Here is a 25,681-nt window from a genome sequence, read left to right as displayed (position 1 = left end):
ACCTGATTACAAACTTGAGTAAAAGACCTGAATATATTCCTTTAAAGACATAAAAATGGCCAACAGGTATATGAAGAAGTGTTCAACGTCACTTAGCATTACAGAAATGCAATTCAAATCCACTAACAGATGGACAGTGGCTGGATACCTCACACACTTTAAGATGGTTGTGACCAAAAAGTCAAGATAACAAATTCTGGCTAGGGTGCAAAGAAAACAGAAGTCTTGTACACTACTGGTGGGAATGTATGTTGGTAAAGCATTGAGAAAACCAGTAGGCAGGTTTCTAACAAAATTAAAAATACAACCATCATGAGATCCAGCAGTCCCTCTTAGGCACACACCCAAAGGAAGTAACAGCAACACCTCCTAAAGAGGTGTGCACCCCCATACTCACTGCAGTCAAGATATGGAAACAACCTGCTGCCTGTTGATGGACACATGGATAAAGAAACAAGTTGTCCACCTATAAAACGGAACATTATTTAGCACTAAAATCCCCAAGATGCTGCTGCTTGCTGCAACTTGGATGAGTCTGGAGGACATCATGCTAAGTGAAACAAGCCAGACACAGACAGGAAAATATTGCGCAATCTCACGTGTGCGGCAACAACACAAATTTCAGATTACAGACACAGAGAAAAGACTGGTTACCAGGGATGGTATGGGAGAGAGGAAATGGAGATGGAGGTCAGAGGATACAAAGTGGCAGGTACGTAAAATGAACAAGTCTAGGGATATAACACACAGCTCCACAACCACAAGGAATAAAAGTGCCTTGTATCTGGCATTCACGGAAATGCCAGATAGGCTTCTTCTACCCCTGGTGCATAAGCACAAAAAGGCAATTCTGTGAGATGGTGAACATGGCTGTCTGCTTCTCTGCCGGAGCATTTTTACTATCTGTGTGTACTGAAGACACATACAATAAAGCTTGGAGAAGAGTAAAGTTGGGAGGATGGAAGGACATGCATCTCCACTACTTTGATTCAGGTACTTTTTTTTTGGCAGCTCTAGGGCTTGAACTCAGGGCCTCAGGCTTTCAGGCAAGTACTGTTACCGCTTAAGCCACTCTGCTAGCCCTTTATTTTGATTCATATTTACTTCATAATTTGTCCCTTCCTAACTTTACTGCCGAAAATTCCCTAACATTAGCTGTAGTGTTTAGCAGTTCTGAAATCCCTGCAGTTTCCTTGCTATTGCGTATTTATGCACTTTTAAAAGTTACTCTCTGCTTCAAATGTTGTGTGTGTGTGTGTGTGTGTGTTGGTGTGGGGGATTGGACCCAAGTCCTAGTGCATGCTAGGCAAGCACTACAACCCAGCTCCTTTAAACTTCTGGGCCTCATTCCTATTCCTTCAAGAAACCCTGCCTTCTCTGACCCATCAGTTTGAATTACAAGTCTCACGTGGGCTCCCAAACTACTTCTCAAGTGTAACACACAGGGAGCACAATGCACTGTCATTCCGCATGCACTCATCTGAGTCCCCTGCTGGACTAGAGTTCCTTAAGGGAAGAATTAAAAGGGGCTTGTTCCATGTGTCATATTTATATACCTAACCCTTGTAACCCTCAATCAGTGTCAGACACATAGTAAATGATCAGTCAATGTAAGCTGCATGGATACAGGAATGTGTTGGCATTTTTGGCCCATGTGCAAAGGAAGTTCAGTCTAACATGTGACATGTGGGGTGATGGAAGGCTTCTCTAACTCTGTCTTTGGTGAGCCACCTGACCTTGGGATCCTCCAGGTCCTTATCAGTTCAGTCTCCACAAGACTGTGAGCTTTACTTTTTGCTGCTTTGTTATCATATTTCCAGTCAAGTTTCTGGGAAGACTGAAGGCCACATCACAGTTTCTGGACAATCTGCTTTCAAGAACTGTTATTTCCTGCTGACATCTTCTTAAGGCTCTAGTTATTTCAGTAACATTGGTAAAGACCAATGCAGTCTTTACCTATCCTCTCATCATTTTACTGTAAACATGTCCATGTCTCTCTGTTCTCAAAACACTTCCAATGGCACACGTCAGCAATTTTCACACGCTTATATAGTGAAGCAGCACAGCTAGCTGTTTCTGGTCACGGTGGTGACAGACCCCCTCTTCCCCTCCTTCCACAGGCCTCTATAGCTCTGCAAACCACTGTTGCCATCTGGGTCACAGGAGTGACCAGCAAACTCCCACGTTACGCTGAGCCTTCAGTGCACTTTGGGCATACACTGCCAGAAGATGTAAATCCTTAAGTACAGTGAGTAATCATGGTCTGTTCTATCTGTTTTTAAAGTTTAGATTTTTACACACCCACCAAGCGTTCTTAAATCGAGAACCCAGGAAGGAATAAAAGCAGTTCCGTTTTGGGCAGTCTTAGGAAAATGATCACTATTTCTCACTTTGTGCACTCTTCAACCAACAGATGTCACTAAAGACACCAGCACCCAGAGGCAAGGGAAGAAAAGATTAGACAAATGGAAATTGAACATAAAAAACACTCAGTTCTTAAAAGTGAGAAGTCGGTTTCCAAAGTAATAACATTTATTACACTGCATGCAACACTGTAACCAAAAATTTAAGAAAGAAATTTCTTTTATTAAGTTGTTCAGGCTGAATGGATCATAGCACTAAGTTTGAAATACATGTTCTTAAAGCAATTTCAAACTCATTAGAAATAATAGGGCCTGGGCTAGTAGAAACGTGGTGAAATTCAATCCTCATCCAAATGTTACCTGGGCTGTGCAAACAGGAAATTGTTCTGTGCTACTGCGGGTAACCTCATTGCTGACCCTAAGCTGTAACGGCCAGAGCAGCTGAGAGCTGAAGCAAAATTAAAAACTTACATCAAAGTACATCATGGCAGAATGCAGATAAATAAAACAGCATATCAAAAGTATTGTTTTTCTGCCAGTCTCACAGAGCAACGAGGTGGAGGTACTCCACAAAATGTATAAGCAATCAGGTGCATTAGACAACACGTCCTTCCCCTCACCACCTAATTATTGACCCAAACGCTGCCAGGAGAGGTGAGCACAGGGACAAGAGGGATCACAGAATGTACTGGCCTCTTTCCTCCACAGGTTTCTCCTTCCTTCACCATGGCTTACTGAAGAAATAAATAATCGCTCCGCTGTGTCCTCTCTCTCAGTCACTCTTTCCCTCCCTCACCTTCCAGATGCCTGGGTGGCGACCATGTGATCTCCCTCCAGTGAGTGGTAAAAGCATGTACTGAACATCACAGAAGGTAAAGGCATAGATTGGTTTGGCCGATGGGAGCCAGCAGAAGATGAGACACTTCTATTATTCTCGGTAAAGCGCATGTGCCAAAGACTCTGGCGACACAGCTGGAGGATATTCTTCCCAGCGAACCTTTGGTCTCCCTTACGTTTCGAGATAACCTGCAAACTTTAAGGACAGAGCTCCAGCATGAACTACCAAGGCACCATCTTTGAGCGGCAGCTTGGAAGGACGCTGTCTATGGCCACTGAGTGCCAGTGCAGTCCCAGGACAGATGCTTGCTAGCTGCGCGGTATCTAGCAGACTCCGTGCCTCCACAGCCTCCATTCCACCGTGGCTAGCTGGTCTCAGGACCTCCTATACCTTACCCAGTTGAATCTGCACAACCATCTCGGAGGTGTCATTTCATGAACTATGGATACCACCTCCCTGGAGGGTTCCCTAGGGGATGTGTGAGAAATGATGCCATATAGGAGCAGGACACAGTAGCTAGGTAACAAAAGCTACACCTGTTGGTTTAATTGAGAAGCAGAGCTGTACTCTAACTGCCTAGACTAAAGAAACGCTTTACTGGTTCTTCTCAAGACTGCTTTTGAAGACTGTCGCTTCTATCCTCCTCCTCACTTTTTCTCCGCCTTTCCTTCTTCCTCAGTCTTCTCTTCCTCCTACTCCAATGGAATCCTCATGTGGTTATCTTTTCCAACTTTTACAGCAATGCCTTTGTCTATGTCAGACCCGATGGGAGACTGGGTGGCCACTGTCCTATGAGGTTCACTTGCTGGATGCATATTCTGCCCTAGACACTCAGTAGTACTGGAAGAGGAAAAAAATCACTACTCTTATTAGCCCCACTGCAACAATGAATAAGCCCCAAAGGAAAAAAGTACACTTAATCAAAGAAATGATCCAGAAAAAGGGACAGGGAAGACACAACTGTGCCTCTTAACAGGAATCAAACATTTGTATAGTTAGTGCTCTATTGGTTACTAAGTGATTGTTACGTATGTTTCATTATGGGAATTATTATTTCCTTTGAAACAGTAAGGAAGTAAGAAACTCAGTACAGGCTCTAGGCAGAAAGAAAGAAGCAGGGAAGTGTGTTCTCAGCAGAAGGCTTTCTCTGACAATACAGTGATGTGGGTCAGCAAAGCTCTGTCCAGAGAAGGCTAGTGTGGTGAGTGAAAAGAATGGCCTGGGACGAAAGAGGCCTTTCATCACAAGCTCAGCTAACCTCCAGGTCCTAAGTAGGCAGGCTGGCCAGTGGGTGTTTATCATTCCTAATTTTCCATACAAGAATACCAGGCACAAAGTGGTACAGTATGTTAGCCGGAAGTGGAGTGGTTGACAAGCATAGGCACTAGGGTTGGTACTCAGATCTTTTTAATCTCCCCAAATTATGCTTTAAAGAGATATCTGTATTTGTATCTATATATATACTTAGCATGTCTATAGAAGAAGGTCTAACCGTATCTTGATATGATGAAACATTGAAAGGAATCAGGCATGCACCGAAAGTAAGGCAAACTGTATCCAGAATATTTAAAAAGGGGTTCATTTTTTTACCTCTAGGAGGCCACACATTTTACTTTATGTGATTACAGTGTGTGCGTTCCCACAGAGGCACAAGCCATGGCAATGCAGTTACTGGTGGACAGAAAAATGGGAGTGCAAGTTTACTGTGTTAAACAGGTGGTTCTGTCCTTTCTACACACTTACCATCTCAAGAGCTGCAAGTAAAATGTACAATCAAAACTAAGCATTTTTCACAGAGGCCTGTAATATACAGAGCCCAACGATGTGTTTTCAATGGAAGTAAAAGCACTTAAAAACATTGATCGTTCAGTTTTTGTTTTTTAAATAACAGACCTCTACTTTTTGAAGAGTCCTATGCCTCTCCTTCCCCAGCACCACCCCCACCACCAGGTGCTGGAGATGGAGATGGAGATGGAGATGGAACCCAGGGCCTTGCACATTCTAGGCAGAGCCCTGCCGCAGAGCTGCATCTAGTCCTAGTAATACGCTTTTAATGTTTGCTTCTACTCGCGCCCACACAGGAGTGCACACAGGTGCATAGACACGGGCACACACACGCACAATTCACACATGTGCCCAGCTAAAATAAAGGGGTCTTACAAAAGTGTGTACAATCTGTTTCTCAGATTTTAAAATGAGAATAACAGGTAATTTTTGAGATCAAATGTACATCAGAACTGGCTACTTATATGGGAAAGAAGGAAGAGACGGCAAGAAAAAGCACCAGCAAAGAAAAAGAAGACACAAGGCAACACCTGCCCGGAAGAAAAGTGCTGCACAGAGCGCAGCTCGCAGCTGGTCTTCAGCCAGACCCCGCCCGTCAGATCACAGAGGGTTCTACCCATCCTTCCCTATCTCCTGTCCACATAAAAGACTCGGAGAGGTGAGAATTTCACTGGTGGAGCTGCTGGAATTGGCAAGTATTAGGATTTATGGTAGTACTTAGGCCCAAATTGCTAACCAAATTCTGAAAGTTTTAGACAATGATCGAAGGACAATTCTGACTGTAGAACTCTGTGTCCAGGTCTGTGGTGTCCAAAAGTTCCCTGTAGTAAAATATTTACTGCTCTCTACAGAACATCTCACCAAAATTCAGTAATGTACTATCTATAACATTCCTTAACAAAAGATAGCAAACTCCCTGAAGTTTGAGCCGTTCTGAATGTGCTACAACTTTAAAATACCGTTTCTAGTGTACTTCCCTTCTCTGCTGTCACTGCTATTTTATCCAAAGTAAGTGTGCTGAGGCGGCCAGGCTGGCCGCTTGCATCTATGGATGTCAGTGAGACAGCCACCTGGCTTGGTGCGTTCCTGTTGCCCACTTTACAAATTCATACAGCCATGACGGGTCAAAGGAGCAAAATAACTAACATCTTTCCTTCCTCCAAAGAGATAAAGTTACCCTGCAGAGACAAATATGGGAAAGGAGACTCACCATAAGTGCAAATCATTTTACTTGCTTCTCTGAAGAGAAGAATTCCATTGGGAGATGACACATCAAAATTCAAACGCTGGGACCTAAGAAATACAGCCCCAAATCAGACTCTATGTGCAGACAGAGAAACCCAAAGCAGGTTTAAAATGTCTATCATTTTCATTTAGTACAAGCAGCAGCAGTGCAATTACCCTTTCAAGTGCCACTCCAATCAATGGCCGATGAAATCTGTATGTATTCCATGAGTCAGAGTTCATTTTTAACCTGTCATTCTTTATCACAGACTCTTACTCCTCCTGTCATGCAAAGTGGCTGGTGGGTAACAGCAAAAAAGCCCAGGCGTGTGAGTGTACACAGACTCTGGTGTGGAGGGCCAAGTGTGCGTGTGGAAGTGTCCACAGACACTCCCATGGACACATTAAAACAAACTCTGAAGTGACAGGAGACGAAGGCACCTTTAATATTGCACAAGTGCATAATGAATCGTCTCATACTGTAAGCACATTTCAAACATGGAATCACGTTACAGATTACAGTTTCCATGGCACACAGCTTAAGTAAAGAGAAACAAATGAGACAAATTCTGTGAGAACAATTCCACCTCCCTGGCTCTGACATGCCCTGCCACTGTGCTCTTAAGATATAACGGCATATCGTTAAAACATTTCCAACAAGCAAAGATACTGCTGGGGTATTGCCAGGAATGGAGTGAATTGTTTTTCCAGGCTTTCTCAAGATATTTTAGTATTAAATATGATAAAATCTTAGAAATAATATCATGAACATTTGAAAATTGTACTGACACAATGATACAGTTGATAAGTTATACTAACAGGTAGACTAGTTAAAGAAAAATGCATATACAGAATTCACATTAGATTCAAGAAACATAGATAACATCTTTTCTGAGGTAACAGATTTTTTTAAACTAGGTAATTCTTAGAGGACATTTGTGCTATAAGTTTTCTACCAATGGCAGATATAAACTTCCTTATAATAAATAACACTTTTTTCTCTTTAGAATTAAGTTATGTCAGTAACATATAGTATGTTATCTGATTAAAATGGCATTTAATAAAAAGTAAACCTAAATTTCAAATATAAGATACAAACCCATCTCCCTTGAGTATTTATAATACCTATGAGAACAGTTTAAAAAGCTAAGAGCTTTCCAAATTATAATACTCACATTTCTTTGAAAGGTCTTTTTCCACCTCATTTTCTCATTTCAGAGTAAAAGATCTAAATTACTGAGGTGAACAACTCAGCAGCAGAGATAAAATTAGAGTTACAACCCATATTCTTGTCTGGGTATCTCCCTGCTAGGAGGCTGTTTACAATAGGCAGTGATAAGACAAGATGGCTAAGTGACAGGTAATTTGGTGCCAAGCCATATCCACAGTGACACAGAGGTAAGCCCAATTAGGCTGTTGCAGTTTTTCTCCTTTAGCTACCTCCTTGCTAATATTTATATAAAGAGTATTTGAATCTCCATTGGTCTTCACAAATTACAATGTCAACTAGGCAGTTTGTAAGACATGCTGGGGTTGTTATTTCAATGCAAAGTGTGAGTGCAGAGCTCCTCCCAACACATGCATCTGGCACAGAGGAGGCAGAGCACTCAGAGTCAAAGCAGGGGCTCCTCAAGAGCTCTATAACCTTAGGTTCGGGCCCTGGCTGAGCCTCGAGTGCCCACACCAGGCAGGAGCGTGACCTTCTGGAGACTGGTGCCAATAGAAGATGGCTTCTCCACTCCCTGCCACTGCTCACCTGTTCTGCATCAGCTCTGCCATAAGCTTCAAGATGGGAGTTGTACACACCGGCTCTCCATACCACCGTTCAATAGCCCTCTGAAGAACTGGAAGATACGCTGGGTACCTTTTATAAAGTCTGTTAAAGAGTCTGAGGGTCAAGATCTGAAGACGTAGTTTAATGCTAACACATGCACGGCCCCGGGTTTGATCCCCAGCATCACAAAAAAAAAAAGGAAATTTCACACTTGTTCTGTTTAGTGTACAATGGCAGCTCTTTTTTTATATGTGTGTGTATGGGGAGGCAGGGAGTGACAATTTGATCTTATTTGTAAAATAGTACATAAGTTATATTGCTTTGTTCTTGGGATTATGTATAAGAGAACACTATTTTTTTTTTTTTCTTTTTGTGGTACTAGGGCTTGAATTCAGGGTTTCGTGCTTGGTAGGCAGGTGCTCTGCTGCTTGAGTCATGCCTCTAGTGAGAGCTATCCTTTTAAAGTACTGTGTAAACCACACATTTAAAGAATTACGTTTAATGTTAGAGGGAAGGAAAATAAATTTAGTTAATGAGGAATAAAACATATTTGAGTCATTATTATCACTATACTGAGGAAATCAATTTAATTATGACAAAAATCTATAAAAGTGGAAAGGAACAGTAACATTAAATCTCATCTGTCTGTCTTTCAGCTTCAAGACCATCCCATCCTTCTAAGTTGTAGACTTCTCTGCTGTGGTCCCACTGTAACTCCAAGGAACACTGGGACGTTAGCTTCAAGAAATAGCCTAGGCAACTACCGATCTGCTCAGGGTCAGTGTTGCTGAAAGGCAGTCCCATGCACACGCAAAAAGAAAATTTCACATTTCCTCGTTAGTACCGAGGAGTGGAGGCCTCTGACAGCCTGTGCTGGGGACCACCAGGGCTTGGACAACTGGCTTGGCCTCACTGGGCCTTTAGCCCACAAGGGGCCTCCTGCTAGCCAAATACACACATAAATACAGGGCTAAGGTCTAAAACTATAGCAGAATAACCAAGATGCCACCATTTTCCTTTCTTTCCCCAACTCCCAAGCACGCATCTCTGTTTCAGATCAAAGTGCTGAGCTAAATCACCGAACGATGTTTCTTTTCTGAATGGTATAGGTAAGAGCTCCATAGCGAGAAACTTTACCATCAGTTTCGTCCCTGTTCTTAGACTGAATTTGGAGTTCCTTGGCATGGCATTTGGAAAGCCTCATAGGATTTGGCCCCAGCCTGCCCCCAGTTTCAGCTCTGTCAATCAACTGATGGCAACTTGTCTCTACACACTCCTCTTCTCCACACTGCCTCCTCTGAGGCCCTTTGCTACCTAGCTCCTCTCAGCTTCCCTCGGATGTTTCCTCCACTTTGTCTAAAGGCATCGATCCCTTCTCATCTATGTTCAGTGAGCACTCCTGACTACGTCCTGGAGCTCAGTGGATCAGGGTTGGGTGCTTCTGTTAACTGCATGCCCCATTAGATCTGAGTTCTAAAGAGCAAAGACCTGTGCTTCCATATCCTCTCCCTGCTAACTCCCACTTGTCGCTCAGATTTCAACACAGGTGTCAATTATTTTAGAAAGTCTCTCTGATGCCGGGTATACCCCAACCCACCTCACCCTAGGTGGGAGTGACTCCTGTCTGTGGCTGTAGAGTTCTGTGCTAGCACGGTCCTGACACTTGTCTACCTCTCCATCGTAAGCTTTTAGGGGGCAGGACCATGCATTTATTGTATAAGTAAGCCTTGCACAAAGCAGATTTCAACAAGTATTTGTGGTTATAAACCTGCCAGTGTACAACGAGGTAAGAGAACACTAGATCAGAAGTATCTGTCTGATTTTTAAAATGATGCATTTCACATTGAAGCTTTGGGAAGTAATTTATACAATGCTGAATGAAAATAAGCTTTAAGGGTACCATGTTCCCTAAAAGTGCAAAAAGTAATCATCTCCCCACTAGAGATATGTTTGGCTGTAGTTATACTGAAACAATATCCTTAAGTACTTACTAAGTTCTACTCTGCAACAAGCACTGTTTTATGGTCTCCAGAGACACTAGTGAACAAAAAAATCTCTGCCCCCATGGAATTGATATTCTAATAAAGCAACGTAAAATAAACACACACGTTAGAAAGTGCTACAAAGGGAGATCAGGCAGGGGATGAAGGTAAGGAGGGTGTGGACGAGACATTGGATGGATGAAAATGACAAAATCAAACTATTAACTTTGGCTATCGTCAGATAACTGTCTTGCTTTTCTATGGACTAGAAACGCTGCAATAACAGCGTTTATTAGTAGATGGCAGACACTGTGTACTACTGACTGTGTTAGGGGCCAGGGATCTAGAGGTAAGGATGACAGGGCTTTTACTCTTGGGGAATTCATACTTTATCAGGGTGGCACACACCTAAGGGATGCTAAGTTCTAAAAAGAGCTTTCCTGAGCACAAACCTTGGGGTCATTAGTGGAAAGCAATGGGGGCTCATCAAGAAACAGAAAGATTCCAATTTCAGAACCCAATACCAGAGGCCCAACAGGTAGGTCGTTCTGTAAAGCACTCTAAAGACATCAGGACCATCATGTTTTTCAGAACACACTTGCACTCACTATAGGACAAGGCCAGGGGATATGAGGGGATGCTCCCTGTTCTGTGTGCAATGAGAGTGGTGACAATTCTAATATGCTTCTGAACAGAGGTGACTGCCACAGAGAAAATGAGTGATGAGTGGAAAGCAAAGGAGAGGTTTACCAAGCAGGGAGGTTAAAGGACTTCAGAGTGACAGAGCCCAGCTCAGATTACAGGGTGAGAATCAAAGCCCACCAGGAGTTTAATTTTCTAGTGGCCTGGGAGGACTATGTGTATGTGGACAGGAGGAAGAGAATGGGAGCCTTAGGTAGAAGAGGAGATCTGATTACTTTCACTTAGATCTTCCCAACAAATTCTGAGGGTCCACATCAGATAAATGAACATCCAAAGGCATTAACAATACGACACTGCTTCATATGATAACCAACATGAAAGTGAAAAGTATTGAATTGCTTCTTCTGAAGGACATCCATCCATCCATCCATCCATCAGTTTATGTGCAGTAAAGAGTACAAACTAATTCTGTGGCCCCGGGGTTTAACAATAGAGAAAGCGTCATAATGCACTAGAAGGCAACACGAAGTTTCCATAAGAACTGTAGGGAGAAGGGGTGAGGGCGTGCCCCAGCGCAGGCCAGCTTACTCACAGGTACTCCATGAGCATGCCAACACCCACACGGTTGTTCGGGGGTGGGGTGGGGTGGGGGAACCGCAGCTGGAAGCCTCCTCTCTCCCGCCTGCAAATGCCTACCCAGTTTTCAAAGCTTAGTGCAACTTTCCATTCTCTTGGGAAGCCATTTGTCAAGCACAGCAATCTCTTCCTCGCATGTGTTCACACAGCCCTTTGTGTGCATTGTCACAGCACAGTGACACTTAGTTTTCACGAGTTTTGTACGCCTGCTTGACTGTAAACCTCTAGAAAACAATCATTCACTCTTGTGTTCAAGCCTGGTTGCTTGCTCAACAGTGACTCGCAGGTGACTTTCTTCCCAATTTTGGTTTCTCCAACACACTATTTCCAATTACTTTGTTCTGGAAGCACAGTTCTGACGGTACCACTTAGTTGAAACCATCAATACCTATCCCACAGGCTTTATAACATCTGTGGAGCAAGGACCTACATTCTGCAGCTTGACCTTCAAGGCCCAGTCGACCTATATGGTGCCTGTGATAAACCATCCTTCTATCCCCTGCTAGCCCTAGGAATCAAGCCAGCTGAGGGTCTTCCTTTTCCCACTTCCACATGTCCAGTTCGACTTGCTTGCAAGACTTGGGGCCACACCTCCACTTAAGAGCCTTTCTGCTCACCCAGCTAAGTACAGTCATGTTTCTATCAGGATTTTTGTTTTGTCATTTACAACTTTCTGTATGTCATTGCAAGATATTTATGTAGATATGACTCTACTGAGCTATGAGCTCATCTCATAGCATACTACAGTAATATACATCCTTCATGAAGTCTAGCATATTGAAGCTGCCCAGTTTGCTGAATAAAGTGAGCAAATGGGACTACCTCTGCCACTCTGCATTAGGACGGGAAGTGACAACAGCGGAAGAGTATGTACTTTGTGTCAGACATCGTACTAGGACCCTCACAAGATCCCAGAATCTGACTTCTTACAACACAGCTGTGAGATGGGCAGTAGAGCCCTGTTTTAAGGAAGAGGAAACTGTGATTCTCAGACATTAAGTAACTTAGTCTGTAAAGTGGGAAACCAGAAGCGGAGTCTAGGAGTGTCCTATTCCAAGGCTCTGCTCCTCTGCCCACCTCGTCGTCTCACTGTCTATACGTGCACTAACAGCATAGCTGCTTGACTGAAAAACAGTCAGCGGAAACATGGTTTCTTCACGACGAAGAGATTTGAGTGTGACTCACATTTACATTTTTTTCAATTTCCCTCTGGATTTTTGATGCTTCAGTCTAAGTATGATCTAGGACAACGTTAAGTAATGTGATTAAATGCACCACAAGGTAAGGTGCTTGCCTAGCGCTGCCTTCTCACTATAGGGGCAAAGATTGTCCTCGAGTTCTCTAGTCATGGAGACAATCCATCAAGATGGCGCTTGTGGTTCCAGGCAGTGCAGTTTTAGGAGGACAGAGTGATAAGCAATGGAGTTTGTGTAGCAGTTAACGCAGTCAGTGTTTATGGACATGTTTTTGAATTAAATAGCTACGCACTAAAATAGCATTTTATCCAATAATCACCATTAATAAAATGCATTTTGACTTTAAGATGACATGTGCTCTTACAGGAATGTTTCTTCTGCATGCGAAGGGCTGTATAACAAATTAAAGAACACACGTTTACGTGGATAAAAGGCAAATAAACTTTCCCTAGCAGTAATGTGGGAATCCTCACTGACGGTTTGACACATCAATATTTCAGGAAGAATAAATGACTTTCATATCCATGGGTTTTTATCATATACTTATTCATTTTTGCATCACTTGAACACTTTAGAAAGAATCTGTACTTTATCACCTGAAACTGCTTAAAGTATTTCGAAATATTTTAATAAAGCTTTTTGAATTATCAAATAATGTAACTTTTAAACAAATTTTACTATTATTATAAATATTTGCTGTTCATCTCTAGCCCAAAGGAAAACTATAAATCTTGTCTCAACTGAATGAACACCATTTATCATATTCATTTTGTTGTCAATACAATTATGAAGGCCTTTGGCCTTTTCCCAAGGAAGCTGATTTGCTACTGAAACTCAATTATTATAAGCAGGGCCAGTGCCACACTGCTGCACTGGCAATCTAGCTCAGCTTCCTGCAGAGCTGACACCTCACCCTCTGCCCCTGACCCTAATAACGCCCACATTGATGGGTGAATGCAGGAGACAATGGTTTCACTTCAAAACAAAACATCAAGTCCCACGATGTTCCATTTGCTGTTTTCTGCCATCTGCTGGACAAAAGTGGCATTTCAGACAGGTGCCAAAAAGAAGGAGCTAAGTAAAGAAATAGAAAACAGACTTTATTCTTTGACACTGATAGGAAAGTTCGACCTTGACTCCTGACTTTAAGCTGATGAAGAGGGGCTGGAGGCATAGTTCAAAACCTACAGCTTCTGCCTAGAAGCTTGAAGCCCCGAGTTCAAATCCCAGTACCATAAAACAAAACAAAAACCCTAAACCAAAAACCCAAACAAAACAAAACTACTGAAGAGGAAGGTATGAAATGTCCGTTGTCGGACAGGCTGGAGGTGTAGCTTATTTTCAATAGCACCATCAATCTTAAATACAAAACCAGACTTCTAGGACTGACGCTCGTTGCCAGACTTCCTAGTGAAGATCAAGAACACTGAGCAGGCCTATCAGGAGCTCATGGGATGCACCACTCAGCAATGTGGAGGAGCCCACACCCAACCTTCCCTCATACACACAGACCTGAGGAGGTCGGGTTTCACTACGCCAGTGCCCAATTAATGTTTAAAATGCATCACAATGTACAGAGTTCTCTAAAACACGCCCAGACCCGTTACGTTTTAGACCACACTGTGGCACAGTAGTGGGAGACTTGTCCTTAAGAAGTTTCTTTCTTAAGCAGTTTACCAAAGAAGTTTGGATAAGAAAGACTTGAAAGCAAGTGAGAAATAATGTAATTTAAAGAGCAAATTAGCTTTAAACTAGAATTTTTCTTGTGAGTGCTGATGGCTTCATGTATGCAAGGCGTGAATCCACCATTTTATACTTACATAAACGGTCACTTTCTGTTCGGCTCAAAGATGCTAAAATGTTAGTAACTGTGTATGAACTTCCGAATGGGCACAGTAAGCCAGTTCACTGAATTGTCTCCTTCTGTTGTGAACAAAACCAAGTCTCAGAGAGGTGGAATGACTGCTGGGGTGTACACAGTTAAGTGCAGCCGTCTGCTTGACCCCAAGAATCCATGTTGTTTTTAATCTTACGTGATGAGAAGGGATGTCTGTGGGGATTCCAATTTTACACCAAGTGACAAGTCTAACCATTTATTCCCAACATTTTCCTGTACATTAATAGTTTCATTATGATGAAAACCTGTGCATGAGGAGTCAAGTCCCAGACATAAAGTTTCCTTCTCAACCTTGCTAATGGAGAAGGAGCTGAGATTCAAATCTCCTAAAAAATGCTGAATAGTAAGATTCATTGATCCTGAGGTAAAGATGTCAGCCGGATTGTTCCTGCAACCCCAACAGAAACAAGCATTTGGGGAAAAGTGATTTTGAACTTGTCAATATTTAATGGCAGCAAAAAAGTGACCTCTGTGAGCCGGGTGTGCAAATGCTGTGCTCAGTTATCTGCACTGCTGCACTGTGCTGTAATTTTTAGCTGATTGCACATTAGTTCATTTAGCTTTGTTTCCTCTTCCCTACTGTGCCACACTATTAACGAGAGCGAGGGGCCTGGCACCCCCCTGTGCACAGAGCTGGTGTTGTCACAGCGCAATAAGGATACATCCAGTCAAACAGCATGGCGTAGCTGGTCTTTGTGTTCAGTGCAAAGGCAATTCCTCGAAGATCTCTTGCCAGCCCGATCAACATACGCTGTCAGTGGGAAAGAGACACAGTAATTGATTTTCACGTTAGCACAGAGCAGATGGAGTAATAATCAGGCAATAATGACCACAGATCTGATTCTGATTCATTAGCTCAAATGTCTCGCTCAGACCCCTTTAAAAACCAAGACTTTTTAAACAGACCATCCGTCTGCTGACCAACTCCCCTTTGCTATGTCATAGCTCTAACAGCTTAGGAACGTTCTGATTTTTAACATATTTTGTTTCCGAATACCGCCAAATTAGGAAAAAAAAAAAAGACCACAATTGGTAATTTCACAGAACAGATATGCACAGGGTTTAGACAATACTTAATAATAACAAATCTTAGCAACGCTGGCTTGTACAAAATCAGTCTCGCTATATAACTTAGTCTATACTGGAAACACACCAGTGTTTTACAGATTGTTAACAAAATCCTTCATAATGCAGGACAAAATAAAACTGGCTAGGTAAGCTGCTGGTACTATGTTATACCCAGAATGGCAGCATATTCCTCGAGCAAGAAAGGATGTGAGGAAAAAAGTCCTATACTCAATGTCATAGAGCAGGATTTGAATCCTCACTTCACTTAGCTCGCAGGGCATGGCAGTGTATCAGCCTCAGTTTTCTCATCCATAGAAGGGGCTGACAACACACCGTCACAGAAGATAGTGGGGAGCAAGCTCGAGCCTGACACATGGCAAATGAGCACAACTACTTACTTGTAGAGGAGGGAAAATAAAAGAGGTCTGACTTGTACTCTGGACTCCTAATTAAGCTGTCCTTAGGATGATGCTTGGGAAGAGTAAAAGGAAACCCATGAACAGATGCTAGAATGTCAGAACAAAGAGCATAAATAAACATAACTGCAGAAGGGTGGGATAATTTGAGATACGCCACTGTGATTTCTGAATGATCCATTTCAGTAGAAACATTTGGCCACAAAATGGCCTCTGAACTTTTATTCAAATTTTTATCTTCCCTCACACTTTGGCAATAAATGAAAATCTCCAGTAAGGAATTTAAATGATCAAGGAGGAGTGAGTCCTGATCCTCATCAAAGTGGCAAATAACAGTTTACCTGTCAGAAGTATCCCCCCCACCTGCTCCACTGGACTTGGCGCATAGAGTGATGGTGGACTAGTTTATTTTATTATGGCTGTTTTTTTTTTTTTCCTATTATGCAGGGTTTTTTTTTTTTCTTTTCACTACCTGGAACTGTTCTTTTCTTTCACAGCTCCCCATTTTTTGCAGTTTTCAGAACAAAGCACACATTCTGAGCAGCCGTCTCTGGATTCCATTCTGACTGCAGCCTAAGCAATCCTACAGCCCTTATACTCCGTCTGCCATCTACTAGCATGGCCTTTGTTCTGCTCTCATTATATACACGCAGCAGGCCACAGGCTGCTCTTCCAGGGATTTTAATCTTCCACATACAAGCGAGATACCACCATTCCACTCTAAATTAGTCATTAAGAAATACGCGTTTTACTTTGTGTACAGTCAAAAGTGCTTTTCATAAAATATTTTAAAATATCATTATACAAATGGTTAATTTTTAGTTGATTATAATTTTTCTTCCTTAAAGGTACCAAGATAATAGAACTGCTATAATTGACTTAAATCTGTAGTTTTTTTTTTTTTAATGCAGTACCCGTGGCCATAAAATGATATCAATATTTTACTTCAGAAAATGTTAATAGAGCACAGAAAGTATATAACTAAATGTAGGTTTTAAATAGGAAAAGTACAGTGTTAATATGAATACAAATACACACAAACACACACATATATATAGTTTTTTTTTTTTTTTTTTAAATGGTGGTACTGGGGTTTGAACTCAGGGCCCTGAGCTTGTTAGTCAGGCATTCTACCACTTGAGCCAGGACCCAAGCAGAAACACACTGCTTATATTCAAACAATACCTTTTATCACAAAGCAGTGGAGAATACTGTGATAGCCTGGACGGACGCACACACAACACTAAGTGTAGAATATGTTTTAAAATTTAGCTCTGGTATAAGACAGGAAAGGCTTAACCAGGAGCTCAACCAGGCACTAAATAATCTGAGAGGAGAGGTGACCTGATTAAGTCCTAGGGAGGAAGAACCAGAGTTTACCATCACTGACCTCAAAGCGATGGCCCCTGTTTTTAGTGAGTCTGTTTTGGCAAGCAGGGTAGGCCTGGTGACCTAATCCTACAGATTCCTTTTTGGATAGTTCAAGGAGAAAGTGCCGAGAGCTTCAGTGCGCTGCATGGTGAAGAGCTGTCCGTGTGCCAAGCGTGAGACGGATGGTCTGCAGACAGCTGAAACATGGTTCCTCCACCCTGACCCCCAAACAGGGTTTCTAATGGAAAGTCTGACAGGCCCTTTACTGTAGTGGCACTACTGGGGGCAGCTATAATATTATCCTCATAATTCTCCCATATAATAACAACAAAGCAAAAGAAGGTGAAGGGTCATTGTGCTTTGTCTTTAGAATTAAGATGGCTGTCTTCATCCTTACAGCATACTCTTAATTCTGGAGACACATCTTAATAACCTCTAAATAGTTCCAACAAAAGAGCCGTGTCAGAGGAATGAGCAGGCCCCAAGGTGTTTCAACTGGAGTGTTTTCATCTGCCTTTATTGCTCTATCCCTCTCCAGAATTAAGGCAATAACCTGTGATAAATTATTCAGGAACTGCTACAGGGATCAAAGCAAAATCATTCTGTTAAAGTGCTGTTTGCAACATTTGGCACTTAGTGCGAAAACTTTTAATGTGCACATGCTGAAAATCAAGGATTTTAAATAATTGAACATTGTGGAGTTCTTACGAAGGACTAAAGATAGCAGGTCCCTATTTAACTGCTCCTCTGTCTCTGAGAAGTTTTCATTCATTTTCCTCAAAACCAGTGATGTCATGGCCAAACCAAAGAGGATGCATGAGTCAGGGGACCACTGCACTGTATTTTACTGTGGGTAAAATTACAGGGGGGAAAATACATTTTGAAATAATGCTCCAGAGCCAGGATTTATCATAGTATTTTCTTTCCTTTTCCCTTTAGTTTGGAGAGAAAACCCTAAGACAAAAATTCCATGCTCTCTTCAATGTTATTAGGCCTAAGTAAGAAAACAAAGCCATAAATTTACGAGCTTTGCAGCATCTCCTCTCCTCACAATTGTATTTCAATTTGGCAATACAGGTCCTTAATGTTTAGGTCCTTCCTGAAATCTGCATCTGAGAAATGTCTATAAATAGGGAGTTGGAAGATCCTGGTAAGGGTTGCAAATGAAGTGAATTTGGCAGTCCTGGGGCATTTTCACAGAGATATTTTAACTGTAGTACCTCCTGTGGACTGGAATACTGAACACTATTGAAGAACAAAACAGAACTGTTTTTATCTCTAGTACTTGCAAAATGAAGTACCTGAAAGCACTTTTGCATGTATTATTTATTCATCATGATAGCAAAATAGCCTTAACCTAATAAATTACATTTAAAAGCATTTAGTGCAAAAGTTTTGTTTATGACAAAGCAACAGATTTAGTTCTTTACCAGTAGCTCACAGCACCAAGTTTTCTTATACAAATTAGACAGATGGTGCTTACAGTAGAATTTACTAAAGGTCTGTCACAACAAATGCAGCCAAGCTGCATATTTAATCACTGCAGAGTCTTGTCTACCTGCAGCTGCCAACTGCTAATCCAATTTCCCTGATAAATGTGGCAAGAGACACGATCAGCAATAAAGAGCATCTAACTGCATTTTCCTGCAGGGCGTCTTTTGATGAACATTCAGGACGGAAGCATGGAGTGCACTGTGTGGCCTTGGTTCGTGGCAGCTGCATGCATTCTGAGGTGCAGTTCTCAGGTTACTCACTTAATTCTGCCACTATCATTACGTTGCTATTGATCTCAGTAGCTGTTGCCTGCACAGCATTACTGTAGATGAAGCTGAATCAGGCAGTTATCATGCATCAAACTTGCTCAAAAGCCTGGAGATTTCCCTTAATTACTTGTGATTTTATTTGCAAATACCGTTAAAGTGTAATCAAGCAGTCACTTTCCAGAGTCGTTAAGAACTTGCTGGTTTAGGGATATATCACTGGAACTCCATTAAAAATGACTCTAGGAAGATGGTTTCTATCAAACTAGATGGGATTACATCAAAACAGGCTTGGACTATAATGAAATCTTCAAATGAGACAAATGTAATTTTTAAAAAGATGGTGTTTTCCAACCTCAACCTCACTGCTTCTTTTTGATGAAGGCAGCCATGGCTACCTTACAGCTGCAAAGATTTTATTGGTCAGTAGAAACAGCTGGAAGACATCTAAAAACGTAGTTAACCTGAGTGGAAACTGACCAAGAATTCAGCAAGACTATAAGCAAATCTGTAAGATCTTTTTCGGTTTTAAAATCTCATGAACATTTATTTAAAAATTACTGTAAATGTACAGCATTTGGAGAATTATTTTTGTCAGTAAAATTACACAAATATCAAAGGACATTATTTTTCTATTTGGTTTCTCACTTTTTTTTTTATTTTGTAAAGAGGAGCCAGGCAAAAGATGGTTAATATATTTCCATGCATGTAAGGTATGACTTAGGAACCACCAAGGAAGGCAACTCCATCCTCTGGAGTCTGTTACTCTTTTAGAAACAAGCCTGGGCTATCTAACAGAGCCCTGATCCATTTACCCTTTCAGGAGATACCGTTTCTATTTAGCAGAGCTTGCTTCCCACCCCACCCACCCCACCCTTTCCATACCATCCCCCACACTAAAATATGGGGCTGTTTAGTCACAAACAGCTTGCTATACTTAAGGATTTTACTAATAAAACACAATGTTGTCTTAGATATTATGACTGTTGCCACAGCTGAACTGACTTGTCAAATCAATCCTAATATGGCTCCCACAGGCACATAAAACCCTTATTTAGCTATCAGTTATCCTAATCACTTTGTTCAGTTTAAGAATGCAATACTTCAAGACGGCTCCTATTTACACATATATGCCTAGCCATTTAATAAAAGCTTGATTTATAAAAATTCTTGTTTAAAAATATATTTAGAGATGTAGTGTTTTAGCACGTGTATATTTGTGCATTTCTCCATATGGATGTGTTGAAACGCACAGTGCAGGGTGGAGGAGGGAACAGAGATGTGTCAAGTGGTGTACCCACAAGAAATGCTCTAGTGAAGATAGTAACACACATCTGCACCATCTCATCATGAACTGGCTGTCCAAAGCAGTCACCGACTCAAAGTCCATTTGTGTTAGAAACTAGAAAAGCACTTACGTGAAAAGTCCAGCACAAAAGTCCAACACATGCAACTGGGCATGCATGTCTGAGGAGGCATGCAGATGTGCAAACCCTTTTCCTGGACCTAGATACTTGGGAAAGATCAAAAGCGCCTTTCCTCATCTTTGGGAACAAACCCACCTTTACATCCTCTTGCTTAAAGTTGTTGTTGAATATCTGTAATACTGTTTCAAAAGAGACTGTGAGAGGCAGCATAAAATTCTCAAATTCATCCTCATCTTCGCCTATCAGAGAAACAAAAGGGTCAGCATGGTTTAAAAGGCATGCTACTGTACATTAGTTCCAACAGTGAGCACCCGGTTCAGGCTCAGAAATGTCCCGAGAAGAGGTAAGCCTGCATTCACATCGTGCCGCAATCTGTGCTTTGGCTCATTGAGTATTCTGGTGTTTTGCCTTCTCTCTTGCGCCAAATGAAATGCCGTTTTCCCCGAGTCTCTTTTATTAGATCTAACAGATTCACGCCCCAGGCGTCTCAGCACTGTAGCTCCTGGGCCCCTAGAGCTTCCCCAATGCCTCAAGGAAGGCCACTTTCAAATCCTCAAGAGACAAGGGCCTTTTTCCCCCCTGCTCTTTAGGTGCCAGGCCCTAAAGGGCTCACAGACTCAGGTGCCCAAGTAGCTCCGAGTTATTATTCTTCTATGTTCTTTTTTAAAAATTAATTTATTGTACAAACAGTAAAGAAAATCTTATCTGCCAAAAAGGATGGGACACCTCATGGGTCATCTGGATTTTAACTGTTCTCCATGGGTACACTTCCTCTTCCACTAAGCTTACTTTTCACTACAGACAAGAGGAAAAAGACATTTTCCATTAACTTTTCACTAAAGGTGGACTGTGTTTCCTGGAAGATTCTGTCAAAGCACAACTTTTACTTTGCACATGGATATGCATGAATGATAATTTATATACTATCCTTTCTAAAAGCAGTTTCTTTGAAAATGAGACTGGATTCTCTCATTCACTCTATGACACTGGGAACGCTGAGTCCACATCACTGAAGAAAAAGGTTATGTGCCTTGCTTAAATTAAGGTGGCAGACATGGTTGGAGGTGGAGCAATGTAGTCTAGACCTTCCGATTTCTGTGCTATTAGTACGGTTTTAAAACAAGACCTTAGAGAAACAAGACCTCAGAGAGGAGACCCATGGTCCTCAGTAGGTCCTTGCCCTGGCAGCATGAACAGCACCTGGGGATGCTCCCCAGATCTACTAAATTGGAAACTCTAGGGGTAGGTGGGGAGCAGCAATTTTGTTTGGAAGAGTTTTCCAGGTGATTCAGACGCCTGCACACATACATCATCTTACAGATGGGAAGCTGAGGTCCAAGGCCACACATCTAAGACATTAACAACAGGGTCCTCTGACTTTTATTTTTTGGCAGTACTGGGGTTTGAACTCAGGGCCTTCCACATGCTAAGCAGGTGCTCTATCAACCACTTGAGCCACGCCCCAGACGTTCCTGCTCTAGTTATTCTTTTCACATCTTTGCCTGGGATGGCCTGGAATGTGATCCTCCTATTTTTACCTCCTGAAGAGCTGAGATGACAGGTGCATGTCACCATACCCAGCTTACTTGTTGATAGGTGCTCTTGTTAGCTTCTTGCCTGGGCTGATCTCAAACCTTGATCCTTCCTTTCTCTGCCTCTTGGGTAGCTGGGATTACAGTTGTGAGCCACTGAGGTCAGTCAGCCTCCTCTGATTCTGGCTGACTCTAGTCTTTTATAATTTCTTTCTTCCTTTCAAACTCACATAATTTGTATCAGGAGTCCAACAGAATCATAGACTTAGTTCTGTTCCTAAAAGATGCCAAAAGGCCAATGAATCTTTCCTAAGATGCTGTTGTAGACAAGGGTCAAGATCCTAGGTAAAGAGGAAGGAGACCAAATTATAAACCCTGCTCTGTCAAGTGGCTATGTGGACTCACCCTCTTGGTCAACTGGTAGCAACACTGAACCTGTATGAAGCTATTCTTATTTGGGGTCCACATCAAATGACAGCTTCCTCTTGTCTGAGCTAAGTTCTCCCTAGTCCCTTTGTGAGTACTCTTCCTTTCCCCTTTGGATTTCCATAGCATTTTGTTTGAGTGAGTGAGTGTGTGTGAGTGTGAGTGTGTGTGTGTGTGTGTGTGTGGCTGGGATCAAACCTAGGGTTTGATGTATGATAAGCACACACCTACCATTTGGGCTATACCCCCAAGTCCTTGTCTGACTCCTGTCTTTACTGTAGTGTCAGGATGTCATGAGTTCTATGCATTTAAGCTTCTCTCTAATAACACTGATACCATGATCTCACCGACGTAATACCATCACTGCATCTGACCAGGATCACTGTGGGGAATGAGTGAGATACAATTTATAAGTGCATATGGGAATTACTGATGAGCAGCCCACACAGATGGTGTCTTGGGCTTTGCTTCTGGAGTGATGAGGCTGTGAGCTGCTGTGTTTTTCTGTGCAGGACTGGGAGGCAAGGCTCTATTGTCAACAGGCCCAAGAATGGGAATCCTTCACAGGCTACTTAACTTTAGATGCTTTCCAAGTTTCTCTTAGTGTCCTCATCTATAAAATAAGGGTAAAACTACTTACCTTTGAGGTTTCTGTGGGATTAAATGTTGTAACAGAAAACAGAAGATGCTCAATACACAACAGTGGTGGTACTGGTATTTCAGTATTAACATCGAAAACAGTGCCTGGCATTATCAGAGAAATACTGTGTTTGAACGAAAACCTTTGCTCAATAAAGGTGAAATGCAGAAGTTCTTATTTTCTTAACACATGATATAAAAACACAATCAGGATGTGGATGTAGCACACCCTGGTACGCTCCGTGGAAGAACACTTTCCTGGCATATGTGAAGCCCTGGGTTCAAATCCCAGCAATGTATGCATGTACATATAAAATCCTACAATAAAAAAACCAAACCCAAACCAATAAAGAGTCGAAGTGAACATTATCGAATCCTGGTGGGCATATGGCTCCCAGGAGAGCACCACTGAGGAAAAACGGCACGGGCTCAGGATGCTGAGCTCAGGGCTGTGCTGATGGATTTTCCCATCACACAGACCACCTTCCACTAAAGGCATGCCACCTTCCAACAGATCTCAGATTGTCACTTGACCACTTCAAGTTAAGCACACTGTGTGCCTTTTTTTGACTTGCATAACTTTTACCTTGCTCTTTGGGCACCATTTGCTTTTTGTGAGGCAGATTTTCACAAAATAAAGGGCCAGGAAAACACTCTGCAGATGACAAAATGATTAAAACAACTGATGATAACAAGGGACTCAGCGCTTTTCCACATCCGCTAAGTCACAAATGCATGTGTAGAAATTAAAAAAATTTGTGTTTGAATTTTTTCCTTTTTTGTGTATGTGTGTGCACTTCTGGGGTTTGAACTCAGGGTTTCAAACTTGCTAGCCAGGTGTTCAACCTCTTGAGCCATGCTCTGGTTCTTTTTGCTCTGGCAATTTTAAAGACAGAGTTTTGCTTTTTGCCCAGGCTGGCCTGGACCACGATCCTATTCTATACTTTCCTCAGTCAATATAGATAGGATGACAGGTGCGTACCAGCACACCCAGCTATTGGGTGGGATGGGATCCTGACAGCTTTCTGCCTGGGTTGGCTTGGAGTGGAAATCTCCCCAACTCAGCCTCCCTAGTAGCTAGGACTGTGGGTGCGAGCCACTGGGCCTTGCCTGAACTACTTTGGACTTATTTATGTTTGATCATAATTGTTCAAAACTGAACGTAATACAGCCACATGTAAGGCAGGCTTGCTGTATGCACTTTGTATTTAAAAACATGGCTTCATTCCATGCTAAGGTAAGTTATTTTCTAAATGAGACTATTAATGAGAATAGTGACACCTGTCACTGCAGGCAGAGAAGGTGTCTGCAAAGAGTAGATCTTGAAAGTCAGAAGGTTTACCCAGGCTTGACCCCTGGCTCTGCTATCTTAGCCATGTGGCATCTAAGCCTTAGGGTTCCCATTTGTAATTAAGAGGCGTTAACACTTACTTCACAAAGTTAGCTGTGAGGAGTGCATGACAGAATGCTTGTAGCTCCCCTTCATAAGTGACAGCCATTGGCATTTTGGGTGTCTTGAGCTCAACATGGACTTAGGTGACTGTGGTAATTGAACAATATGACCACAAAATGGCCAGTCACAGGACCCTTCCTTTGGGAACAAAACTTTCCCAGTAAAGCTTTACTTTTCCAAGGCAGAGACATTTATTCAGAACTTTAATATTTCAAACCCCTCACTTAATATTCTGAACCTCAGATTTAAAAACATCCAGACTCCATCTTTCTCCAATCAAATTTTGAGGCAAGTCGTGTCAGGAACACAAGAGTGTGAGCAGCAACTCTGAACGCCACCGCCTCAGAGAGGCCTCTTCTCTGCCCACTGTGCTGGAAGTGTACCCACCAATCACTCTTCAGTCCTGCTTTACTCTCCTATGGGACTTACTATGATTGGCTGCTAATTTACAGTTATTCACTCGTTGCTTGCCTTCTTGAGTAGAATATAAGCCTCTTGAGGGGAAGGAACTTGATCTGCTTTCATCGTGGCTATATCCCCAGTGTCTAGAACAGGTCTGGCAGTCAAGAAATATTTGTGAAGTGCCTGAACAGCACTAATTCCTGAGTGATTATGCACAGGCAATGGATGTGACACCGATTTTACTTGAAAAGCTGTCAGTGCCGTGTCGTCACAATAACCCCATGAGGCTGCATGGTCTCCTTTGTTATGGAGTGAAGCAGAGACCCAAAGAGTTAAGCAGCTTGCCCAATACCTTCTCACCAGTCTGCACTACTCCAAGCCCATGCTCCTCCCCTGTGCCTTTGATGGAGCAGAAGTCCAAGCATGTGGAGAGAAGTGCGTGCCACAGAACTTTGAGCTTGGAGCTGTGTGAAGTCAGAAGCGGGCGAGCGCCAGTCCCTGTGGTTCTGCTGAGCAGAATGGAAGTCCTAGGCAGACACCAGTGATGGTCACTACAGAGATGTGTTTGCTTCATCTAGAACTTTTCCGCCACTGTGGAGGACTGGCCCTGTCATTAACACCATGCAAACCATTTCAGACATTATCTGTTAAAGGTGGTTTAGAGGTATCATGCACGGTTTCTGATGTAACAGGAGAAAACAGGAGCTTTTTCAAGTATGTAGTTCTCTACATATGTAACATGCCAAATGTATCATAAAATTATAATAATTGAAGCTGCCAGTTTTTTTTAAACAAGAGAAAGGCCTAGAAGCCGAGATTTTGAAGGAAAAAAATGACAATTTACAGACTA

At 42.2% G+C, this 25,681-nt stretch overlaps 1 protein-coding gene across 10 annotated transcripts in view; it reads right to left on the bottom strand.

The window, feature by feature from the left end:
• Nucleotides 1-25,681, bottom strand: part of Ranbp17 (RAN binding protein 17) — a 281,635-nt gene that overhangs the window by 49,550 nt on the left and 206,404 nt on the right. For all 10 annotated transcript variants that reach the window (XM_074057769.1, XM_074057776.1, XM_074057770.1 and 7 more), the window contains 4 exons: nt 20,515-20,618; nt 15,000-15,088; nt 7,967-8,074; nt 6,197-6,279 (listed from right to left, as the gene is read on the bottom strand). In XM_074057769.1, the coding sequence (XP_073913870.1) occupies nt 6,197-6,279; nt 7,967-8,074; nt 15,000-15,088; nt 20,515-20,618 (384 nt within the window). The remainder of the gene's footprint in view (nt 1-6,196; nt 6,280-7,966; nt 8,075-14,999; nt 15,089-20,514; nt 20,619-25,681) is intronic.

This window comes from Castor canadensis, chromosome 16, assembly GCF_047511655.1.
Source record: "Castor canadensis chromosome 16, mCasCan1.hap1v2, whole genome shotgun sequence".
Taxonomy (NCBI): Eukaryota; Metazoa; Chordata; class Mammalia; order Rodentia; family Castoridae; genus Castor; species Castor canadensis.
This window is presented reverse-complemented; position numbering and strand designations above follow the sequence as displayed.